The sequence below is a fragment of the Saccopteryx bilineata genome, chromosome 6, assembly GCF_036850765.1.
Source record: "Saccopteryx bilineata isolate mSacBil1 chromosome 6, mSacBil1_pri_phased_curated, whole genome shotgun sequence".
Taxonomy (NCBI): Eukaryota; Metazoa; Chordata; class Mammalia; order Chiroptera; family Emballonuridae; genus Saccopteryx; species Saccopteryx bilineata.
In genome coordinates, this window is record NC_089495.1 from 81,580,331 (window position 1) to 81,603,403 (window position 23,073).

The following is a 23,073-nucleotide window of genomic DNA, read 5'->3' on the forward strand; positions in this document are numbered from 1 at the left end:
CTGTCCTTCTCTCTGTCTCTGTCACACACCAAAAAAAAAAAAAAAAAAAAAGAAAGAAAGAAAGAAAGAAAGAAAGAAAGAAAGAAAGAAAGAAAGAAAGAAAGAATATACCAAAATGACAGTCTCCCAGAAGGAAAGCAAGTGTACAGCATAAAGAATACTGTGCACACAGTTCCAGCACAGTGAGGCATTTGTGTTAGGTAATGGTAACCCTCTTGAAATCACAGACAAGAGTCAAGGGCAAATCTTGCAAGCAAGGATAGCAGTTCAGACCTACAGTGTTAATTCTTTTCAGTACAAGTGCTATTGAGAGCAATTTGTTCATTAAGCTAAAAAAATAAAAAAGCCACTCTCCAAACACTCTAAAATCACAACAAAATAGAATGTATAAAAGCCAAACCATCTGCATTTGTTCCTTTTTGATTTTTATAAAATCTATGCCTAGAAGCACACAAACATTCCCTTGATGACCTTATTAAAATGTGTGAAAAAATTTCTCTGAAGCTCTTAATCATGACAATCTTATTACTATATTTGCAGTTGTTATAATCAATTACAAATAACAGATTTTGATGTATTTATATTATCTGTTCTGTTTAATATTTTTTGTTTTTATAAGTTCACATTTTATAAATGGTCTAAAATTAATATAAAATACAGATTACTTTAACTTTTAGATTATTGATATAGCCACATATCAATAATTGTACTGATATAATTAGCTTTAAAATTATTTGATTTGGTATTAACCCTTTAACTTTATTTAATAATTTTGTTTGACATTATTATTGAATAATAACCTCATAGATAATATGAAATATAAACACCTCAAAGAATTTTATTGCAAATTGTATTATTGCAGAGATAAATATCTCCTCCGCTAAAGTGATCTATGATACTCAGCTTTCTACTAATTAATAATATCAGAACAATAAGGTCCAATAGAGCATTTATTAAAATATTGAAAGTTTAAATAACTATTTCTAACTAATATTAACAACAGTGTCCTTCTTTTATATAAAAACTAAACTTTAGGTAACTAATTTTATTGGAAATTAATATATAATGAAAGGCATTTTAATTTTGCTCTCATTCTATGTTTCTTTCAACTTATAGTTTTCACTTTACCTGATTTTTTTTTTTTGTCAAATCCCTTGGTACCCTTGGAACCATGTTTTAGATTCCTTTGGTGTCTTATTATTTCAGTGAAACTCATAAATAAAACATAATACTCTACCTATTAAATGTTAAATTGTAAGTAAAATGTTATGCTTGAAAGCAAAGTTATCCCTTACCCAACAGATTACTTATTAATTATAAAGGAAAAAATTTTCTTTAAAATGAAACAACCCAGCATTAATTGCTTTAAACAAGATACCAAACTCAACACCATCCACAATGGGACACACTAACCTCACAAGCCTCTTTATATAAGGCACTGAAAAGAGTATCACATCATGTTACATCTTTGGTGTCCCTCCAGAAAGGTTTCAACTATATCTAATCCTGTGGATATAGTAGAACTAGTTCAAATTGAAGGATTCTACAAAAAGAAAATCTAGTCTGGACTCTGCTAATGCCAATGTCATGAACAACAAAATGTCCTTGGTTTAAGAAGACTAAAGAGACAGAGCAAGTAAAGTAGCTCGTGAACCTTTATTAGATCTTGATTTTAAAAAGATCTACAAAGCATATTATTTGTATATTTGGGAAAAATTGCATTACAACCGTCCTTTTATATCAGACTCATGAGTGTGATAATTATATTTACAGCTCTGTAGAATGCCCTTGCACTTAGAGATACATGCTGAAGTATTTAAGAGTGAAATATGATGGTTGAAAGGAACTATCAAATTATTCAGTAACTACAGCATAAATATACACACACAAATGTTGCAAAATGTTAACACTTGGTGAAACTAAGTAAAACTTAAATAGGTGTTTATTGCACTAGTCTTGTAGTTTACTGTAGGTTAAAAAACAATTTCAGAATTAAAAGTTTGATGTGTTAAAAGAAAAATAAAGGTCTTTATTAATAAATAACCTGACCTTGAAAGACACATTTTTAAAAGTAGACAATTTCTCTAACATGTCACAGAAATATTTATAATAAAAAGTAAAAATAAGAAAAAAATTATAGTGGCATTATAAAGTTAAAAAATAAATCTCAAGAGTACACTAAAATTTCAATTAGGTGACAGTATATTAATAATGAAGGTTAATAAGAATTATCTTATTTCCCTACAGATTTACACTTGGTTCAATTTTTAGCAGACTGCCTTTGCAGTTCAAAAATGAACTAAAATATCCATTTTATGTAGGCTCTAATAACTATCATGAACATTAAAAGTTGCAGTGTAGGACTTCCAAGGCAAAAACTAAAAGAAATATATAAATAAAACTAGTTTGGATAATTTAAACCTCAGTCAAATTTAAAAGACTCAAAAAGGTAAATAAAACATCATTTTCTCAGAAAGACACCTAAAATTCTCAAACTTTTCTATTAAACTGAGATCATACATATGTACTTTAGGTTAATTATAATTAAAACTACATGTGGTAAAGTTATATAAGGACAGAACTGTAGAAACAAATTAACATTCAGAAAATAAAAACATCATAAAACTCTTTTAAGCTTTGAGTATAAATTGATGCATTGAATTAATTTAAAGTTGTATGAAATTAATAAATCTTATGGGTAGATTATTTAGAATTAAAGGTTATTTATATCTTGGATGAGTAGAATTAAACAGTATATTGATACACCAAAGAAATATGCCTAGATTTGAAGGTAAATATAAAAGTATTATAATTTTTTGGTATAAATAATTCATAGAATTCAAAATAAAAGTTATTAAAGTTTAAAATATCAGGTTTAAACAAATATTCAATTTTTTGGTGACAGAAATAGTAAATATAATATATATATAAAATTATAGGCATAAAGATAAAATTATACATTTCAATAAATATTTCTTATAAATAGTTTCTGAGATAAAATTGAGGAACTAAAGGTAAAGAGAAAGAATGGTTTTAGTAAAAATGTGCAGTAACTTTCCAGAATTAATAATTAATATGAAAAATTTATATTCAGTAAAGCAATAATTTCTAAACAATAATAATGAAATAATTTTACTCCTAATAGAACTCATGTTTATTGTCATTAGTCTATATTCTTCATTAACAAGACCAAAAAAGATAATTGTCTTAAATTGTTAGTTAATTAGACAATTCACTAAAAATATTAATGAATTTAATAAAATAAAAACTACAAAAGGCAAAAATAAATATATGGTATAAAGTTTTTTACCTAAGAACAAGTACAGACCAATTAAAAGTGTGTAATTTAGAGTAGATTAGTTTGTAAAAATCTATAAAACTATAAATAAACTTATGAAGTGATACTATGTACTATTAATATAACCCATATAAAACAATACTATATATATTGAATAGTAATATTCAATGTTTAATCATACTCAAATAGTCAAGTATGAAGCTTATTATTTGAGTATGATTAGTTTAAATATCAAATATTACTATATGAACCTAATAGTTTCAGGCTGTAATTTGGGAATCCAGGCTCTTCACTTACTGTTTATCCTCCATCAATTTGGGTTTTATGTTATTTTTAATTAACTGCTAAGGGATAAAGAGAATGTGAGTGATGCACACTTCCATTATAAATGCTCTGGTGTGGTCATATCACATACCCCTCTAGTCATAGCCCGTTCACTTGTTTGATCACATTAATATGTGGTCTGGCCAATAAAAATAAGTGAAGATATTTCTAGTTAAGTGTAGCAATCTGGACCACAAGGTCTAAGATAGTATAAACCAGTAGTCCCCAACACTTGGGCCACGGACCGGTACCGGTCCATGGGCCATTTGGTACCAGTCCGCAGAGAAAGAATAAATAACTTACATTATTTCCATTTTATTTATATTTAAGTCTGAACAATGTTTTATTTTTTAAAAATGACCAGATTCCCTCTGTTACATCCATCTAAAACTCACTCTTGACGCTTGTCTTGGTCACGTGATACATTTATCTGTCCCACCCTAAAGGCCGGTCCGTGAAAATATTTTCTGACATTAAACCAGTCCATGGCCCAAAAATGGTTGGGGGCCACTGGTATAAACCATTTCTAAGAATTTATGATTTAGAAAAAATACAATGATGATAAAAAGCCTGAATGAGACTAAAACAATTAAAAATGTATTGAGTTGCTAAATAAATTCTAATCCCAGATAGTGAAGCCCCTCAATTTTTTACAGATGAGTTTTATAAACTTTCCATAAACAACTCCATTCTTTAATAAAATATTCTAGTATTTAGAAAAAAGAACAAAAACACTGAGCCCATTTTTTGAGATTAAGGTAATTGACCCAAGATGACGTCAGAGTAATGGCGGAGTAGGAAGCGATACCGATAAATCTCCCCCAAAACTCAACAAGATCTTCAACCAGAAACAGAAAAACCTATACTTGGAGCCTCCAGATGCTTCACAATACACCCGAAGGTATGGTCGAGTGAAAAATTGGCTAAATATATAACCAAATCCTGAAGGAAATAGGGAGTAAGAAATGCTCCGCCTTCCTCACTAACCTAAACAGGGCGGCTTTCTCTGGTAACTGTGAATATAGAAACTGAGGCGGGCAAAGGGGGTAAATACATCCAGGCTGTGCACAAAAGGCCGAACCAGGCTGTGGCACGGAGATCCTAGCGGAGGAAAAACTATTCCTGTGGCAAGCCGGGCAATACAAGCTAACACTCGCGCCAAACCCAAACAAAGAAAGACAAGCGGAGCAGCCATTTTACCCGTTCTCCTGGTTGGTGCGCAGTTAGTGGGCGAGAGATCTCTTCCTAAGCCCCAGAAGTGGGTGTCCGTGTTGCCCCACAGAGAGGCAGGGTCAGAGGCCTTTCTGTGGGCCGAGGGCAGAGTCTCTGGGCAGCCCCAGCGCCCTGGGAAAGCCGCGCACGGGAGGGAGCGAGAACTAATTCCAACGGTGGAAATTTTCCGTGCTGGTGAGGGTTTCACTCAGGGAAACGCGGCCGGCCTCATACCCTGGTGTGCGCGCGCAGATAGGTAGTGAGCGATTCCTCCGAGTGCCTCGGCAGTGCGCGCCCGTGTTACCGCACAGAGGGGCAGAGTCAGGGGCCTTTGTGTGGGCCAAAGCGGAATCTCGGGCCGCCCCAGCGCCTTGCAAAACCTGCGCACGGGGACGGAGCGAGAGCGAATTCCAGCGCTGCAAATTTCCATGCGGTTGGGGGTTTCACTCAGAGCGTGAGACTACTGGCTGGATATCCTGGTCTGCGCGCGCAGATAGTGAATGAGAGTTTCCTCCAAGCACCCCGGAAGTGGGTGCCCGCCTGTGTTACCGGACAGAGTGGCAGAGCCAGAGGTCTTTGAGTGGGCGGAAAGCCCGCCTGATTATGCTAGCAGCTCTGACTGACTGAGCCTTACCCAGAGCCCTGTGCTGAGTGGGAATAGAGTGGGGAGTTGCCAGCTCTTTGAACCTCTTACTATCCAGGCAGAGGCAGCAACAACCCCATAGCTGGATTATCAGGCTACTAATTGAGGAAGGAAAGACTAGGAGAAAGGCTCCAGGAACACGGACTCTCTCACTGTCGGAGCCTATGAATGCTAATGAGCCTTGACTCCCAACGAGACTAAAGCACAATACATGACATTGCCATAGAGACTTATCAACTGCAAACCTCTACCTGAGCATGCCAAAGGGGCAGAACCTGGGGTACAGAGTCACCGACCAGGAAGAGGGAGAGAAAAGAAAAAACAAGAAGATAACCTCTCAAAATCAAGAATAATCTGCAGACTTTATAACCTATCCCATTTTATTATATTTGTTCGTTTGTTTCTCTTATCTTCATTCTTGATACTTTTTTTCCTCCTCAAATTTGGCCAATTAACTCTTTGCCGGTCTTACTCTCTCCTCTCCTTGAACTACACTACCCATAAGTGTTACATCTCCCATTATCTTTTTTCTCCTCTTCCTTTCTCTCTATGAGGGTTGCACTCCAAAACCCTTAACTCTCTCTCTCTCCTTTCTTTTTTCTTCTTTTAGTGGTTCCCTCTTTTTTTCTCTCTCTCTCTTTCTTTTCTCCCTTTATATTAGTTTCTTCCTTTCTCCTTTACATCTCCTCTCATTCAAACCTCAATAACAAACAAATTATCTTATCTGGGACTCAAACTTATGTTTGTGGCATTTTGGGGGTGTTTACTTCACCTTTTTAACTCACTAGCAGTGCTCCCATCCCTGGATCTCCATTTTATCTAGTTCTTGTTCCACTAAATACAATAGTATTTTTTTAATTTGTCCCCCCATTTTTCTGTTCTCCTCTTATTCCTCTCATCATAACTCTTAGACAACCAACACCTAAAAGCAAATCATTTTATTCTTGACCCAAATTTTTTCCTTATTTGCTTTTTGTGGGTCCATACCGCCCCCCTTTTTCTTTTTTTTTCTTTTTTTGCCCCTTTACTACTTTTCCCCAATTCAGGACCTCCATCACAGGCATTATTTGTTATAATTCACAGTTCACCACAAGATTTTCTCAAGAAAGAGGGGAGAGGAGAGGAGAGGAAAAAAGGAGGGGGGGAATAATTTCCTTTTTTTAAAAATTATTATTTTATTTTTCTTTATTTCATTATTAATTTTTTTTTAAAAAAACAACTCTTTTTGATTTTTTATTTTTTTTAACTTTTTATTCTTTATTAAATCTCATTAATACTATCAACAAAACCACCCTCAGATGCCATTAAGGAAGAGAAAATCGAATATCATGGATACAAAAGAAAGAGAGGTAACACAGCTAGATGAGGAAAAATCTATGGAGAAAAAATTTAATATATTGGAAACCTTGGAGCTAAATGACAGAGAATTCAAGATAGAAATCCTAAAAATCCTCCGAGATATACAAGAAAACACAGAAAGGCAATTTAGGGAGCTCAGAAAACAACTCAATGAACACAAAGAATATATGTCCAAAAAAATTGAAACTATAAAAACAAATCAAACAGAGATGAAAAACTCAATTCACGAGCTGAAAAACGAAGTAACAAGCTTAGCTAATAGAACAGGTCAGATAGAAGAGAGGATTAGTGAAATAGAAGACAAGCAACTTGAGGCACAACAGAGAGAAGAAGAAAGAGACTCAAAAATTAAAAAAAATGAGATAGCCCTACAAGAATTATCTGACTCCATCAAAAAGAATAACATAAGAAAAATAGGTATATCAGAGGGAGAAGAGAGAGAAAATGGAATGGAGAACATACTCAAACAAATAATAGATGAGAACTTCCCAAGCCTGTGGAAAGAACTAAAGCCTCAAATTCAAGAAGCAAACAGAACACCGAGTTTTCTTAACCCCAACAAACCTACTCCAAGACATATCATAATGAAATTGACACAAACCAACAGCAAAAAAAAAATTGTCAAGGCAGCCAGGGAAAAGAAGAATACAACATATAAAGGAAGGCCCATTAGATTATCATCAGATTTCTCAGCAGAAACTCTACAAGCTAGAAGAGAGTGGACCCCAATATTTAAAGTCCTGAAAGAGAGAAACTTTCAGCCACGAATACTATACCCATCAAAGCTATCCTTCAAATATGAAGGAGAAATAAAAACATTCACAGATACAGAAAAGATGAGGGAATTTATCATCAGAAAACCCCCACTCCAGGAATTACTAAAGGGGGTTCTCCAATCAGATACAAAGAACAAAAAAAAACAGAGCCACAAGTAAAAGCTCCAAGAAGAACACAATAAAACCAAATTTAAACTGTGACAACAACAAAAAGAAAGAGGGGGAGAAGATGGAGATTAACAGTAGCAAAGGACGATGGAGTGCAAAAGTACTCACAAAATAGGTCGCTACAATGAACAGGGTAGGGACCCTTTTCATTACTCAAAGGTAACCACCATTGAAAAAACCACCACAGAAGCACATGAGATAAAAAAGATAGCAACAGAGGAAAGATGTATGGAATACAACCAAATAAAAACAAAAGATAGAAAAACGAAAGAGAAGGATCAAACAAGACACAAAACTAACAGAAAGCAAGATATAAAATGGCAATAGGGAACTCACAAGTATCAATAATTACACTAAATGTAAACGGATTAAACTCACCAATAAAAAGGCACAGAGTAGCAGAATGGATTAAAAAAGAAAATCCAACTATATGCTGCCTACAGGAAACTCATCTAAGTAACAAGGATAAAAACAAATTCAACGTGAAAGGCTGGAAAACAATACTCCAAGCAAATAACATCCAAAAAAAAGCAGGTGTAGCAATACTCATATCGGATAATGCTGACTACAAGACAGGAAAAGTACTCAGAGAAAAAAATGGCCATTTCATAATGGCTAAGGGGACACTGAATCAAGAAGACATAACAATTCTTAATATATATGCACCAAACCAAGGAGCACCAAAATATATAAGACAGCTACTTATTGACCTTAAAACAAAAACTGACAAAAATACAATCATACTTGGAGACCTCAATACACCATTGATGGCTCTAGATCGGTCATCCAAACAGAGAATCAACAAAGACATAGTGGCCTTAAACAAAACACTAGAGCACCTGGATATGATAGACATCTACAGGACATTTCATCCCAAAGTGACTGAGTATACATTTTTCTCCAGTGTACATGGATCATTCTCAAGAATTGACCATATGTTGGGCCACAAAAACAACATCAGCAAATTCAGAAAAATTGAAGTTGTACCAAGCATATTTTCTGATCATAAAGCCTTGAAACTAGAATTCAACTGCAAAAAAGAGGAAAAAAATCCCACAAAAATGTGGAAACTAAACAACATACTTTTAAAAAATGAATTGGTCAAAGAAGAAATAAGTGCAGAGATCAAAAGATTTATACAGACTAATGAAAATGACAATACGACATATCAGAATCTATGGGATGCAGCAAAAGCAATAATAAGAGGAAAGTTCATATCACTTCAGGCATATATGAACAAACAAGAGAGAGCCCAAGTGAACCACTTAACTTCCCACCTTAAGGAACTAGAAAAAGAAGAACAAAGACAACCCAAAAGCAGCTGAAGAAAGGAGATAATAAAAATCAGAGCAGAAATAAATGAAATAGAGAACAGAAAAACTATAGAAAAAATTAATAGAACAAGGAGCTGGTTCTTTGAAAAGATCAATAAAATTGACAAACCCTTGGCAAGACTTACCAAGGAAAAAAGAGAAAGAACTCATATAAACAAAATCCAAAATGAAAGAAGAGAAATCACCACGGACACCGTAGATATACAAAGAATTATTGTAGAATACTATGAAAAACTTTATGCCACTAAATTCAACAACCTAGAAGAAATGGATAAATTCCTAGAACAATACAACCTTCCTAGACTGAGTCAAGAAGAAGCAGAAAGCCTAAACAGACCTATCAGTAGAGAAGAAATAGAAAAAACCATTAAAAACCTCCCCAAAAATAAAAGTCCAGGCCCTGACAGCTATACCAGCGAATTTTATCAAACATTCAAAGAAGACTTGGTTCCTATTCTACTCAAAGTCTTCCAAAAAATTGAAGAAGAAGCAATACTTCCAAACACATTTTATGAGGCCAACATAACCCTCATCCCAAAACCAGGCAAGGATGGCACAAAAAAAGAAAACTACAGACCAATATCTCTAATGAATACAGATGCTAAAATACTAAACAAAATACTAGCAAATCGAATACAACAACATATTAAAAAAATAATACATCATGATCAAGTGGGATTCATCCCAGAATCTCAAGGATGGTTCAACATACGTAAAACTGTTAACGTAATACACCATATCAACAAAACAAAGAACAAAACCCACATGATCTTATCAATAGATGCAGAAAAGGCTTTCGATAAAATACAACACAATTTTATGTTTAAGACTCTCAACAAAATGGATATAGAAGGAAAATATCTCAACTTGATAAAGGCCATATATGATAAACCATCAGCTAACATCATGTTAAATGGCACTAAACTGAAGGCTTTCCCCCTTAAATCAGGAACAAGACAGGGTTGTCCACTCTCTCCACTCTTATTTAATGTGGTACTAGAGGTTCTCGCCACAGCAATCAGACAAGACAAAAAATGAAAGGCATCCATATCGGAAAAGAAGAAGTCAAGGTATCACTTTTTGCAGATGATATGATCCTATACATCGAAAACCCCAAAGAATCCACAAAAAGACTACTAGAAACAATAAGCCAATACAGTAAGGTCGCAGGATACAAAATTAACATACAGAAGTCAATAGCCTTTCTATATGCCAACAATGAAACAACTGAGAAGGAACTCAAAAGTATAATCCCCTTCACGATTGCTACAAAAAAAATAAAATACTTAGGAATAAACATAACAAAGAATGTAAAGGACTTATATAATGAAAACTATAAACCATTGTTAAGGGAAATTGAAAAAGATATAATGAGATGGAAGAATATACCTTGTTCTTGGCTAGGAAGAATAAATATAATCAAGATGGCTATATTACCCAAAGCAATATACACATTCAATGCAATTCCCATCAAACTTCCAATGACGTTTTTTAAAGAAATAGAGCAAAAAGTCATCAGATTTATATGGAACTATAAAAAACCCCGAATAGCTAAAGCAATCCTAAAGAAAAAGAATGAAGCTGGGGGCATTGCAATACCTGACTTCAAACTCTATTATAGGGCCACGACAATCAAAACAGCATGGTATTGGCAGAAAAATAGACACTCAGACCAATGGAACAGAATAGAAAGTCCAGAAATAAAACCACATATATATAGTCAAATAATTTTTGATAAAGGGGCCAAGAACACACAATGGAGAAAAGAAAGCCTCTTCAATAAATGGTGCTGGGAAAACTGGAAAGCCACATGCAAAAGAATGAAACTGGACTACAGTCTCTCCCCCTGTACAAAAATTAACTCAAAATGGATCAGAGATCTAAACATAAGACCTGAAACAATTAAGTACATAGAAGAAGACATAGGTACTCAACTCATGGACCTGGGTTTTAAAGAGCATTTTATGAATTTGACTCCAATGGCAAGAGAAGTGAAGGCAAAAATTAATGAATGGGACTACATCAGACTAAGAAGTTTTTGCTCAGCAAGAGAAACTGATAACAAAATAAACAGAAAGCCAACTAAATGGGAAATGATATTTTCAAACAACAGCTCAGATAAGGGCCTAATATCCAAAATATACAAAGAACTCATAAAACTCAACAACAAGCAAACAAACAATCCCATAAAAAAATGGGAAGAGGATATGAACAGACACTTCTCCCAGGAAGAAATACAAATGGCCAACAGATATATGAAAAGATGCTCATCTTCTTTAGTTATTAGAGAAATGCAAATCAAAACAGCAATGAGATACCACCTCATACCTGTTCGATTAGCTATTATTAGCAAGACAGGTAATAGCAAATGTTGGAGAGGCTGTGGAGAAAAAGGAACCCTCACACACTGTTGGTGGGAATGTAAAGTAGTACAACCATTATGGAAGAAAGTATGGTGGTTCCTCAAAAACCTGAAAATAGAACTACTTTATGACCCAGCAATTCCTCTACTGGGTATATACCCCCAAAACTCAGAAACATTAATACGTAAAGACACATGCAGCCCCATGTTTATTGCAGCATTGTTCACAGTGGCCAGGACATGGAAACAACCAAAAAGCCCGTCAATAGATGACTGGATAAAGAAGATGTGGCACATATACACTATGGAATACTACTCAGCCATAAGAAATGATGACATCGGAACATTTACAGCAAAATGGAGGGATCTTGATAACATGATACGAAGTGAAATAAGTAAATTAGAAAAAACCAGGAACTGCATTATTCCATACGTAGGTGGGACATAAAAGTGAAACTAAGAGACATTGATAAGAGTGTGGTGGTTACGGGGGGGGAGGGGGGAATGGAGGAGGGAAAGGGGGAGGGGGAGGGGCACAAAGAAAACAAGATAGAAGGTGACAGAGGACAATCTGACTTTGGGTGACGGGTATGCATCATAATTGAACGACAAGATACCCTGGACTTGTTATCTTTGAATATATGTATCCTGATTTATTGATGTCACCCCATTAAAAAAATAAAATTATTTAAAAACAAAAAGGTAATTGACCCAAAAAAGAAAAATTATAAAAAATTATGAACATGGGTAAAATGAGTAAAAACAATTTTAACAATCTACAATGTGTGTATATAATATATACACATATTATTTAATCACATATAGGCATTCCATATTTATCTACACATATATAATCAGAAATTTAGTAAATTTATACTTTCCTAAGCTAGTACACATATATTGTAAAACATGTATTTTGCTCTTTTCAATTCACAATAAAAGGAAAAAATCACAATTTCTGCTGAAGCGAAAATAGATATTTTACTTGAAACTGCATGTGTATACAATGTACTGATTATTTTAATATTTACATGAGGAAAGAATGGGCAGAACTGAGTAGATATTTTTCCAAAGAAGACATACAGATAGGCCACAGCCACATGAAAGACACTCAGCATCAATAATTATCATGAAAATGCAAATCTTCACCACAATTAGATAACACCACATGCTTGTCAAATTGACTATTATCAAAAAGACAACAAATAACAAGTGTTCTTAAAGATGTAGTGAAAAGAGAAATTTTGTGCCTGTTGGTTGGATTGTAAATTGTGCAGCAATAATGAAAAACAATATGGAAGTTCCTCAAAAAATTAAAAATAAAGGTATTATAAAACCAGCAATTCTACTTTTGGATATTTAGTAAAAGAATGAAAAAGCACTAATTTGAAAATATACACACACCCTTATGTTCACTGCAGCATTATGTCTAATAGCCAAGATATAGAAGCAACCTAGGTTATTATCGGTACATGAATGAATAAAAAAGACTTGTTAGCCCTGGCCGGTTGGCTCAGCGGTAGAGCATTGGCCTAGCGTGCGGAGGACCTGGGTTCGATTCCCGGCCAGGGCACACAGGAGAAGCGCTCATTTGCTTCTCCACCCCTCCGCCGCACTTTCCTCTCTGTCTCTCTCTTCCCCTCCTGCAGCCAAGGCTCCATTGGAGCAAAGATGGCCTGGGCGCTGGGGATGGCTCTGTGGCTGCTGCCTCAGGCGCTAGAGTAGCTCTGGTCGCAACATGGCGACCCCCTGGAGGAGCAGAGCATCGCCCCCTGGTGGGCAGAGCGTCGCCCCATGGTGGGCGTGCCGGGTGGATCCCGGTCGGGTGCATGCGGGAGTCTGTCTGACTGTCTCTCCCTGTTTCCAGCTTCAGAAAAATGGAAAAAAAAAAAAAATAATAAGACTTGTTATATGTATAAAATAAAATATTACTCAGCTATAAAAATAAAATCTTGAAATTTGGGGCAACATAAGTGGACCTAGAGAGTATTATTCTAAGTAAAATAAGGCAGACAAAGAAGTACAAATATAGTATTATTTCAGTTATACACGGAATCTAAAAATGAACAAAACAAACACAAATAAATTCATAAATAGAGAGAACAAATTGTGGTGCCAGAGTGGAGGGGATGGGGATGGGTAAAACATGAATGGAAATAAAAGGTATAAACTTCTAGTTATAAAATGTCACCAGGATTTAATGTGCAGCATCAGAAATATCATAATAACTTTGTATGGTGACTAAAGTGACCAATCATCCTTTTTAAGAGAGGACAGTCCTTCTTTTTAAGTTCCGTCCTCCCTCAAAAATTGTCCTCCTTGCAGTTTTGATTTGTATTTCTCTAATAACTAAAGAAGATGAGCATCTTTTCATATATCTGTTGGCCATTTGTATTTCTTCCTGGGAGAAGTGTCTGTTCATGTCCTCTTCCCATTTTTTTATTGGATTGTTTGTTTGCTTGTTGTTGAGTTTTATGAGTTCTTTGTATATTTTGGATATTAGGCCCTTATCTGAGCTGTTGTTTGAAAATATCATTTCCCATTTAGTTGGCTGTCTGTTTATTTTGTTATCAGTTTCTCTTGCTGAGCAAAAACTTCTTAGTCTGATGTAGTCCCATTCATTAATTTTTGCCTTCACTTCTCTTGCCTTTGGAGTCAAATTCATAAAATGCTCTTTAAAACCCAAGTCCATGAGTTTAGTACCTATGTCTTCTTCTATGTACTTTATTGTTTCAGGTCTTATGTTTAGATCTTTGATCCATTTTGAGTTAATTTTAGTACAGGGGGACAAACTGTAGTCCAGTTTCATTCTTTTGCATGTGGCTTTCCAGTTTTCCCAGCACCATTTAGCTATTATTAACAAGACAGGTAATAGCAAATGTTGGAGAGGCTGTGGAGAAAAAGGAACCCTCATCCACTGTTGGTGGGAATGTAAAGTAGTACAACCATTATGGAAGAAAGTATGATGGTTCCTCAAAAACTTGAAAATAGAACTACCTTATGACCCAGCAATCCCTCTACTGGGTATATACCCCCAAAACTCAGAAACATTGATACGTAAAGACACATGCAGCCCCATGTTCATTGCAGCATTGTTCACAGTGGCCAGGACATGGAAACAACCAAAAAGCCCGTCAATAGATGACTGGATAAATAAGATGTGACACATATACACTATGAAATACTACTCAGCCATAAAAAATGATGACATCGGATCATTTACAGCAAAATGGTGGGATCTTGATAACATTATACGAAGTGAAATAAGTAAATCAGAAAAAACCAGGAACTGCATTATTCCATACGTAGGTGGGACATAAAAGTAAGAGTAAGAGACATTGATAAGAGTGTGGTGGTTATGGGTGGAGGGGGGAAAGGGAGAGGGAAAGGTGGAGGGGGAGGGGCAAAAAGAAAACTAGATAGAAGGTGACAGAGAAAAATCTGACTTTGGGTGATGGGTATGCAACATAATTGAACGACAAGATAACCTGGACATGTTATCTTTGAATATATGTATCCTGACTTATTGATGTTTCCCCATTAAAAAAATAAAATTATTAAAAAAAAATGTACAATGACAAAGCAAAAAAAAAAAAAAAGTATCCTCCTACATGTCCTCCTTTTTGACATTGGAAGACTAATCTGTAAATGTCCGTATTCGATTGATGCAGAGTTGATCCATTGCATGTGATGTGACGTATCTGTATTTGACATGATGATTTGTGTGGCGAGATGTAATTATGAGACACATCTGCTTTGTATGGGAGACCTTGAGAGAGAGCGCAATATATGGAGTGTGCAAATGACTTAGTGTACTTCTTATTGAAACATGACATGGCACATATGGCATTGTAGACTCACAATTATTTCTTTCTCAGTGGATATTCATTCATAGACAGGTAAGCACAATTAATGTTTTATTAATTCATTATCTATTTAATAATTTCCAAATTAGTATAATTTCATTTACAAGTATTTTCCCAAAATTTAAGTTTTAAAGTGGAAATCTAACCCCAAATCATATCTATTAATAATACATTTTGATTAAACAGTTGCATAAAATAGATTTTTTTTAATTAGAAAGTGTAAAATATACCCAAATATCACTCCAAATTAGTGGTTTTGTTTGATATTTAGTTTTGTTAATTTAGCTTACAGAAAATTTGCCTACCATGATGTAACATTTTCAGTTCCTAATGTGCTTGCATCATTTGCATAGCTCTATATTTAATTTTTAATTTTTAATTTTGTTTAAGGGATAGAAAAATTAAAAAAGAGAAAATGCCATTTCAACGATAAATTGAAAAAGGAATTTTCATTCCTCATGTCAAAGAAAGATATCATTGTTTTCTGCAATATTTGCAGCGGAGAATTTTGTATTGCAGTTGGGGGCAGAGCAGCGATAACGAAACACTTGACCACCAACAAACATAAGCAATCATTAGATTCATCAGTTTCCAGTTGTAAAGTAACAAGTTTTTTTAAAACTTCAAATTATTCTAAAGATGAAAAATGGTTGGTTGCAATGGAGGGAACATTTACATTTGTACTATAATTCACAATCAAAGTTTTGTAATATGGATTGTACAACTAAATTATTGAAAACATTTCACAATGCAAAATTATCATGTGCCAAGACAAAATGCGAGGCCATTTTGAAATCATTTAAAAATTACTGTGACAGGCCCTGGCCAGTTGGCTCAGTGGTAGAGTGTCGGCCTGGCATGCGGAAGTCCCGGGTTCGATTCTTGGCCAGGGCACACAGGAGAAGCGCCCATCTGCTTCTCCACCCCTCCCCCTCTCCTTCCTCTCTGTCTCTCTCTTCCCCTCCTGCAGCCGAGGCTCCATTGGAGCAAAGATGGCCCGAGCACTGGGGATGGCTCCTTGGCCTCTGCTTCAGGCGCTGGAGTGGCTCTGGTCGCAACAGAGCGACGCCCCGGAGGGGCAGAGCATCGCCCCCTGGTGGGCAGAGCATCGCCCCCTGGTGGGCGTGCCGGGTGGATCCCGGTCGGGCACATGCGAGAGTCTGTCTGTCTCTCCCCGTTTCCAGCTTCAGAAAAATACAAAAAAAAAAAATTACTGTGACAAAATACTTATAGAGGACTTGAAAACTAGGGCATTTGTAACAATTTTATCTGATACATCAAATCATAATGAAATTAAATTGTATCCAATAATGGTAAGATATTTTAATGTTACAAGGGCATTCAAATAAATGTTTTAAATTTAAAATCCATTACACAAAGTTGAGACTCATGGACATAGATAAGAGTGTGGTGGTTACCAGGGGAAGGGGAAGGGAAGGGAGGGAGATGGTGGTGGGAGGAGAGGAGCTAAAGAAAACCAAATGAAGGGTAATGGAGGATGACCTGACTTTGAGTGATGGGTATACAAATAATCAAATGTCAAAATGATTTGGAGATGTTTCCTCTAAATCTATGTGCTCTAGTTGACCAGTGTCATCCCCTTAAAATTAATTTTCTAAGTAAAAATATTTTTTAAAAAAAGAATCCATTGAGGGCTAAACTTCTGAAATTTTGTCAATCTATTCAGAGTAATAAATGAAAACAATTTGAAATCCAAAGTTGTTGCACTAACAGCTGATAATACAAATACAAATTTTGGTAGGCGAAGATGCAAAGGGGTGAATAATGTGTATGTAAAATTACAAGAGTTACTATAAAAGAAAATACTAGGAATAGGTTGTAATGCACATACTTTGATAAATGCAATCAGCACAGTGTTTTGTGCCATGCCAATTGATGTAGAGGTAATAATAACTACAATTTATTTGCATTTTAGTCATTTTACTGCTCATATGGCTATTTTAAAACAATTTCTTGAAGAAGCAAATGTTGAATACAAAAAACTTTTAAAACATTCAAAAGTTCAATGGCTTTCTCTAACGCCTGCTATAGAGTGTGTTCTACAATTATTTGAGCCTCTCCATTCATATTTTTTAAGTTTAAACAAATTTCCTAAAATCCTGGAATCATTTTTCAATAATAAAATATTTGAGAAATTAATGTATTTTGTACATAAGCATCTATTTTTCACAAAAGAATTCAAAAGATTGAAGGTGAACACATTTCAGCTACAGTAGTCAGTCTTATGTTGAATGCCTTGCTTTACTACAAATCGCATTTTGAAGAAAAATTTCTTTCTTTAATTATAAAAAGAAAATTGTCAAACTTAGAGGAATCAAATCCAGGCATAACAGAAAAGTTTATCAAATAAGTGCAGAATTTTTACTAGACATGTTTTCAATATATTGAAGAATGGTCTGAAACAAACATTATGGGAAATAACAGTTTCAATAGTGGGTTGTTTTTTTTTTTTTTTTTACTTCCTCATAAGTATATTGGACAGATATTGAATCTTTTCTTTTTGTTGTTGTATTTTTCTGAAGTTAGAAGCAGGGAAGCGGTCAGACAGACCTCCACATGCACCCAACCGGGATCCATCTGGCATTCCCACCAGGGGCGATGCTCTGCCCATTCAGGGAGTTGCTCCATTTTGGCTGGAAACATTCTAGCACCTGACGTGGAGGCTGTGGATCCATCCTCAGCACCCGGGCCAACTTTGCTCCAATGGAGCCTTGGCTGCAGGAGGGGAAGGGAGAGATAGAGAGGAAGGAGAGGGGATGGAGAAGCAGATGGGCACTTCTCCCGTGTGCCTTGATGGGAAATCAAACCCAGAACTTCCACATGCTGGGCTGATGCTTTACCACTGAGCCAACTGGCCATGGCCTGGACAGATTGAATCTTGTCTTGAGTTTTTATCTAAAGAAATGCCAGACATCAAAATAGACGACAATTGTCTCTTTGAGGAAATTAAAAGACTGAATGTATATTTAAATTCTGAAAAATTAATACAGTGGGAAAATTAACACGTCAAAATTGATAAAAGACAGAAATATTCAGCCACTTCAAAAATGAACCTATTTCATGTGAAAGTTTATTTATTCTTGTTCAATTTACATTGTGCTGCCCTGGAACTTATGCAGCAGTTGAAAGAGTTTTTTCAATTGCTAATGATTTTTGGACAAGTGAGAAATCAAACTTTAATGTTGATATTCTAGCTGCAGTACTTGCCATAAAATTCAACATGAAGGATATTTTCAATATAATTTTACAAGATGATACATTGACAAAAAATATTCATTCAATGGAAAAGTACTCATTTAGATAATATGATCTCAATGAGTACTTTTTTCTTACAATTATTATTAAAAATCAATAGGCATGTAAGTATAATTACAATATAAAATATTACAAATGTTTTTATTATGCATTTATCATATTATAGTGTATTATTGTTGCAATGAATAAAATGTTTCTTTTATTTATGATATTGTTTTCTTCAATTTAATTTTGTCCTTTTCATTGTAAAAAAGTTGGTCACTTTAATGGTGACAGATGTTTACTATACTTATTGTGTTGATCACTTTATTAGGTATATAAATGTTAAATAACTGTGTTGCATTCCTGAAACTAATATAATATTGTAAGTTAACTTTATTTAAAAAATCAAGATGCTTAAAGCAATTACTGCGCTTTATAATGCAATTATATTTACCTTGATTATTAATCTAGCTTTGAGTGATTTTTAGCAGATTAGCCTAATGGTTTGAGTAATACATAAGTACATGTTATTTAATGTTGTAAAGAGTTTCATAATACTCTGCATTTAATGTTTAGGTTGTTTGGAATTAAAAGAAGACACCATTGAAAACCTTCTTGCTGCAGCGTGCCTTCTTCAGCTTCCCCAAGTAGTAGATGTGTGCTGCCATTTTCTCATGAAGCTTTTGCATCCATCCAATTGTTTAGGAATCCGAGCATTTGCAGATGCTCAAGGGTGCATTGAACTAATGAAGGTGGCTCACAGCTACACAATGGTAAGGAGATTTAATATTTTAATAATAGAGGCATAGTTTTATTATCAGTGGTTAAATAATTACTGTCATTGGACTGAGCAACTCTTATAAGTCTAATATAAATTTTGTATGATTGACACATTTTTATTATGGGATACAATGTAAAACATTACTTAATGGATTTTATTATGGCTTTATTTTTATTTTATAGGCAATACAGATATATATATATATATTGACTTTGGGATTTTAAAAGTTGTTTAAATGAATTTTTCTTAACTGATCTTGACATATCTATATTTATATAATAAATACATTCACTTTTATAGTTACACTTTTTTTTTTCAATTAAAGAGCTAGAACTCTGTGCTATAAAAACTTTTCTTTTGTATTTTTCTTAATTAACCAGAATTTAATGTTGAAGTCTTCTCCCAATATGCTGGTATTTGGAGATGGGGCTTTGGGATGTAATTAGGTTTAGATGCATTTGTAAAGGTGAGGTCATTTTGGGATTAATGACTTTGTAAGAAAATCTACCAGAGTATTCTTCTTCTCCCTTTCCACCTGGAGAGGGTATAGTCTATGTATATAAACAAATATATATGTTTTGTGTTTTTTTTTTGAGAGAGAGAGAGAGAGAATGAGGCAGGGAGAGAGAGACAGGATCTTTGAGCTGCTCTCGTATGTGCCCTGACTGAGAAATTGAACAGGCAACTTTCATGCCGGTCGACTCTCGAACCAACTGAGCTATATCCAGCTATATTTATTGATTGTTTTTTTAGAGCAACAGAGAGAGGATGGTAGGGAGAAAGAAGGGGAAAGGCAAGCACTCATTTGCTGTTCCACTCAGCCATGCATTGATTGGTTACTTCCTGTGTGTGCCCTGATCAGGGACAGAGCCTGCAACCTTGTTGTTTGAGGATAATGCTCTTAACCAAATGGCCAGGGCAATATATATGTATTTGAATAGCTTTATAGAAATACTAAAAATTCTTTGAATTGTATACTTTAAATATGTTAATATTAAGGTGTGGATTTTCTTTTTTTATGTTTCTTTATTCTAGTATAGAATAATTAATTATAACACTTTTATATCTATCACTTTTCATACCCTAGAAATAATTATGAAAAATACTTAATATAGTCTCTGGTATATAGCAGGCCCTATATAAAATACTAGCCATTTTTGCTATTATTATTATTAACATTATTGATGATTTGATTATAATTGAAACAACAGAATTTTTCCTTTGCAACTCAAGAGAATGTATATGAGATAAAGTTCATTAGCTCTATAGTTGCTATTTAAAAAAAAAAACTCTTAGTCTGCGATTAAACACCTTTTCAAACCTCTAATTATATACACCCATTTATAATTTTTAAATGTTTTTTTAGATAGAATTTCAATATTGTTTTAATTTTTAAAACTTTAAATCAGATAAGTAAATTAAATGTAAAGATAGAAACATAAGGAAGGAGATGCAGGCTTTGTAATTCTATTTGTCAAATTCTTCTTTCAAAGTATTTTATGACAGGTCACAGTACTAGTATTGAAATTATATGAACTATATGAAATTAATATAAACAAATACTTTATCAACTAAAATATCAAAGTCCCACTAAAGTCATTTAATTATGCGCATTTCATTACAATTAGGAGCTCTTGGCATTGCTGAGCCAAAGAACATCATGCTTCCATATCCAGAGGGATAATGGTCCCTTCTGTTCTAGTTTGAAATTATTAATTTAGTAATAAAAATGTTTTTCCTGCAGCTGCTTCGACTGTTCTGCAACTTGTCACAAAGTCATAAGTGAGTTTTCTTTAGGCACTTCAAAATGTATATCTTATAGTAAAATGTATTTAAAACAGAAACAGAGTTCTTAACAACTATATTTTATTTTTGAAACTATAACTAAATTATATATTATGTCATTTTTGTTGAAATTTAAATTATTTCAAAGTCTTCTAGAAGCATGAAGTTCAGTATTCTCTAGATGTGCATGCATTGCTATTTTAGTGAAGAAAATTTACTGATTAGTTGTCTTCTTTGATCTTTATTTTTTCTCAGTTCCAACACAGTTAAAATGAGTGTTTGTGTCTGATATTATAACATCTTACCACATATTTGCTTCTTAACCTTGTTTAATCTTGCATGTGTCCTCATCCAATCTATCCAATCTGTGTTTTGAGAGCAAGCGTGTTATGCTATGATTTTTCTTTTGTTGGCTGCTTTAAAGGCAAATCACTCCAGTTTTCCTATTACTTTTAAGATTAAATTAACTTCTGTATTTTCTCTAATTATTTGTTATTTATTTCATGAGTAACATTGTTTTTTTTCTAATTTTTAGTTTTCTTGCTAAGATTTTTTTAGATATGAACTTGATACTCAGTGTCTATATCTTAACTTGCTATCTATATGTGTTTGCTATTTATATTTCTAGCTTTCCTTTAGAACATTCACTCATTTATTTGGCTTCAGCTACTGATTTTGTGTGAATAATTCCAAAACCTATTTGGGAAAGGTGACCCAGCTTGGCAGTAGTTCATGTGCAATATACTAGAAAATTTTTATTGCAAGCTCAATATTAGGCAGAAGTGCGAAACTAATTCTAAAACATTTACATTTTGGCTACATAAATATACAGATAGCAACAAAATAATTGAAAGAAATAGCCCCCCTGGACTTGATTAGTCATATTTCACGACCTGGGTTTAATTCTGTACATCAACTTTAAAAGCATTAAAGAATGACAAGCAGAAACAGATGAGAATGACAAGAATAATAAAAATTTTATCTTCATTTTATATTAAGAAAGTTGGAGAAAACTATGGGTGCTGCTGGTTGAATAATATTCATAGACAGCATGAAAATAGTTGTCTTATGTATTTGATAGAACGTACTTGTATCTAAAACAGTAGATTTAAGTATTTATTCTTTTTCTATTTTAATATTATAATCTGTTCAAAATAAATATATGAAAGAATAATATTAGAGTTGATTTGCTTCATGTGAAGATGAAAGAAAAGTCCAGAGTCCACTTTAGTTTTCTCATCTTTCTCTTCTGGGTTGTCTATTTCCATTGATCACCAGTGTCAGTTCCCTCCAACAATAGCTTCACCTTTAAAGAAGATTCCTTGAACTTCATTTCCCAGAAATTCTCTATTCATTTAGGTCTGGACCAGAATTTGCCAATAAGAGGCACTCTTGCAAGAAATGGAGAATGAAAGAGAACAACAAGACATTATTCTCCACACAAAGTTGCCATCAGATATGTGAACAGATGGAAAGTTAAAATAACTTCTAAAGAAGCCCTTGACTGTGATTTATTTCACTACTGTAAACTGAGAAAGTTGTTAGGAGTCTTCTAGAGGTTCTTAAGAAATGCAGTGCCTCTATGAAGTGTTTTTTTTTTATGAATTCACATTAAATTGATGTTTGAGATTATTAGTAGAAAGTTCCTTAGCCTTCACTTCCACAGCTCTATACAATAACTGTTTAGGTCTCCGATTCTTTGTACACTGTCTTTCTTACATAGAACATAAAGTAGCTTGACTTCCTAATATAAAAATATCTGCAAAACATGCCCCAAAATAGCAGTTCAAACTCCATATTTTAGTATGCGTGGTCCTCCACAACTAATTTCTAAACTGCTATATGGACTTGTTTCTTCAAAAAATAAAAAAAGAAAGAGGAAGGAAGGAAGGAAGGGAGGAAGGAAG

At 34.2% G+C, this 23,073-nt stretch overlaps 1 protein-coding gene across 1 annotated transcript in view; it reads left to right on the top strand.

The window, feature by feature from the left end:
* KLHL1 (kelch like family member 1) overlaps nt 1–23,073 on the top strand; it is a 446,827-nt gene that overhangs the window by 203,181 nt on the left and 220,573 nt on the right. Inside the window, exon 4 of the mRNA XM_066235267.1 lies at nt 19,177–19,373. Coding sequence (XP_066091364.1) covers nt 19,177–19,373 — 197 coding nt within the window. The remainder of the gene's footprint in view (nt 1–19,176; nt 19,374–23,073) is intronic.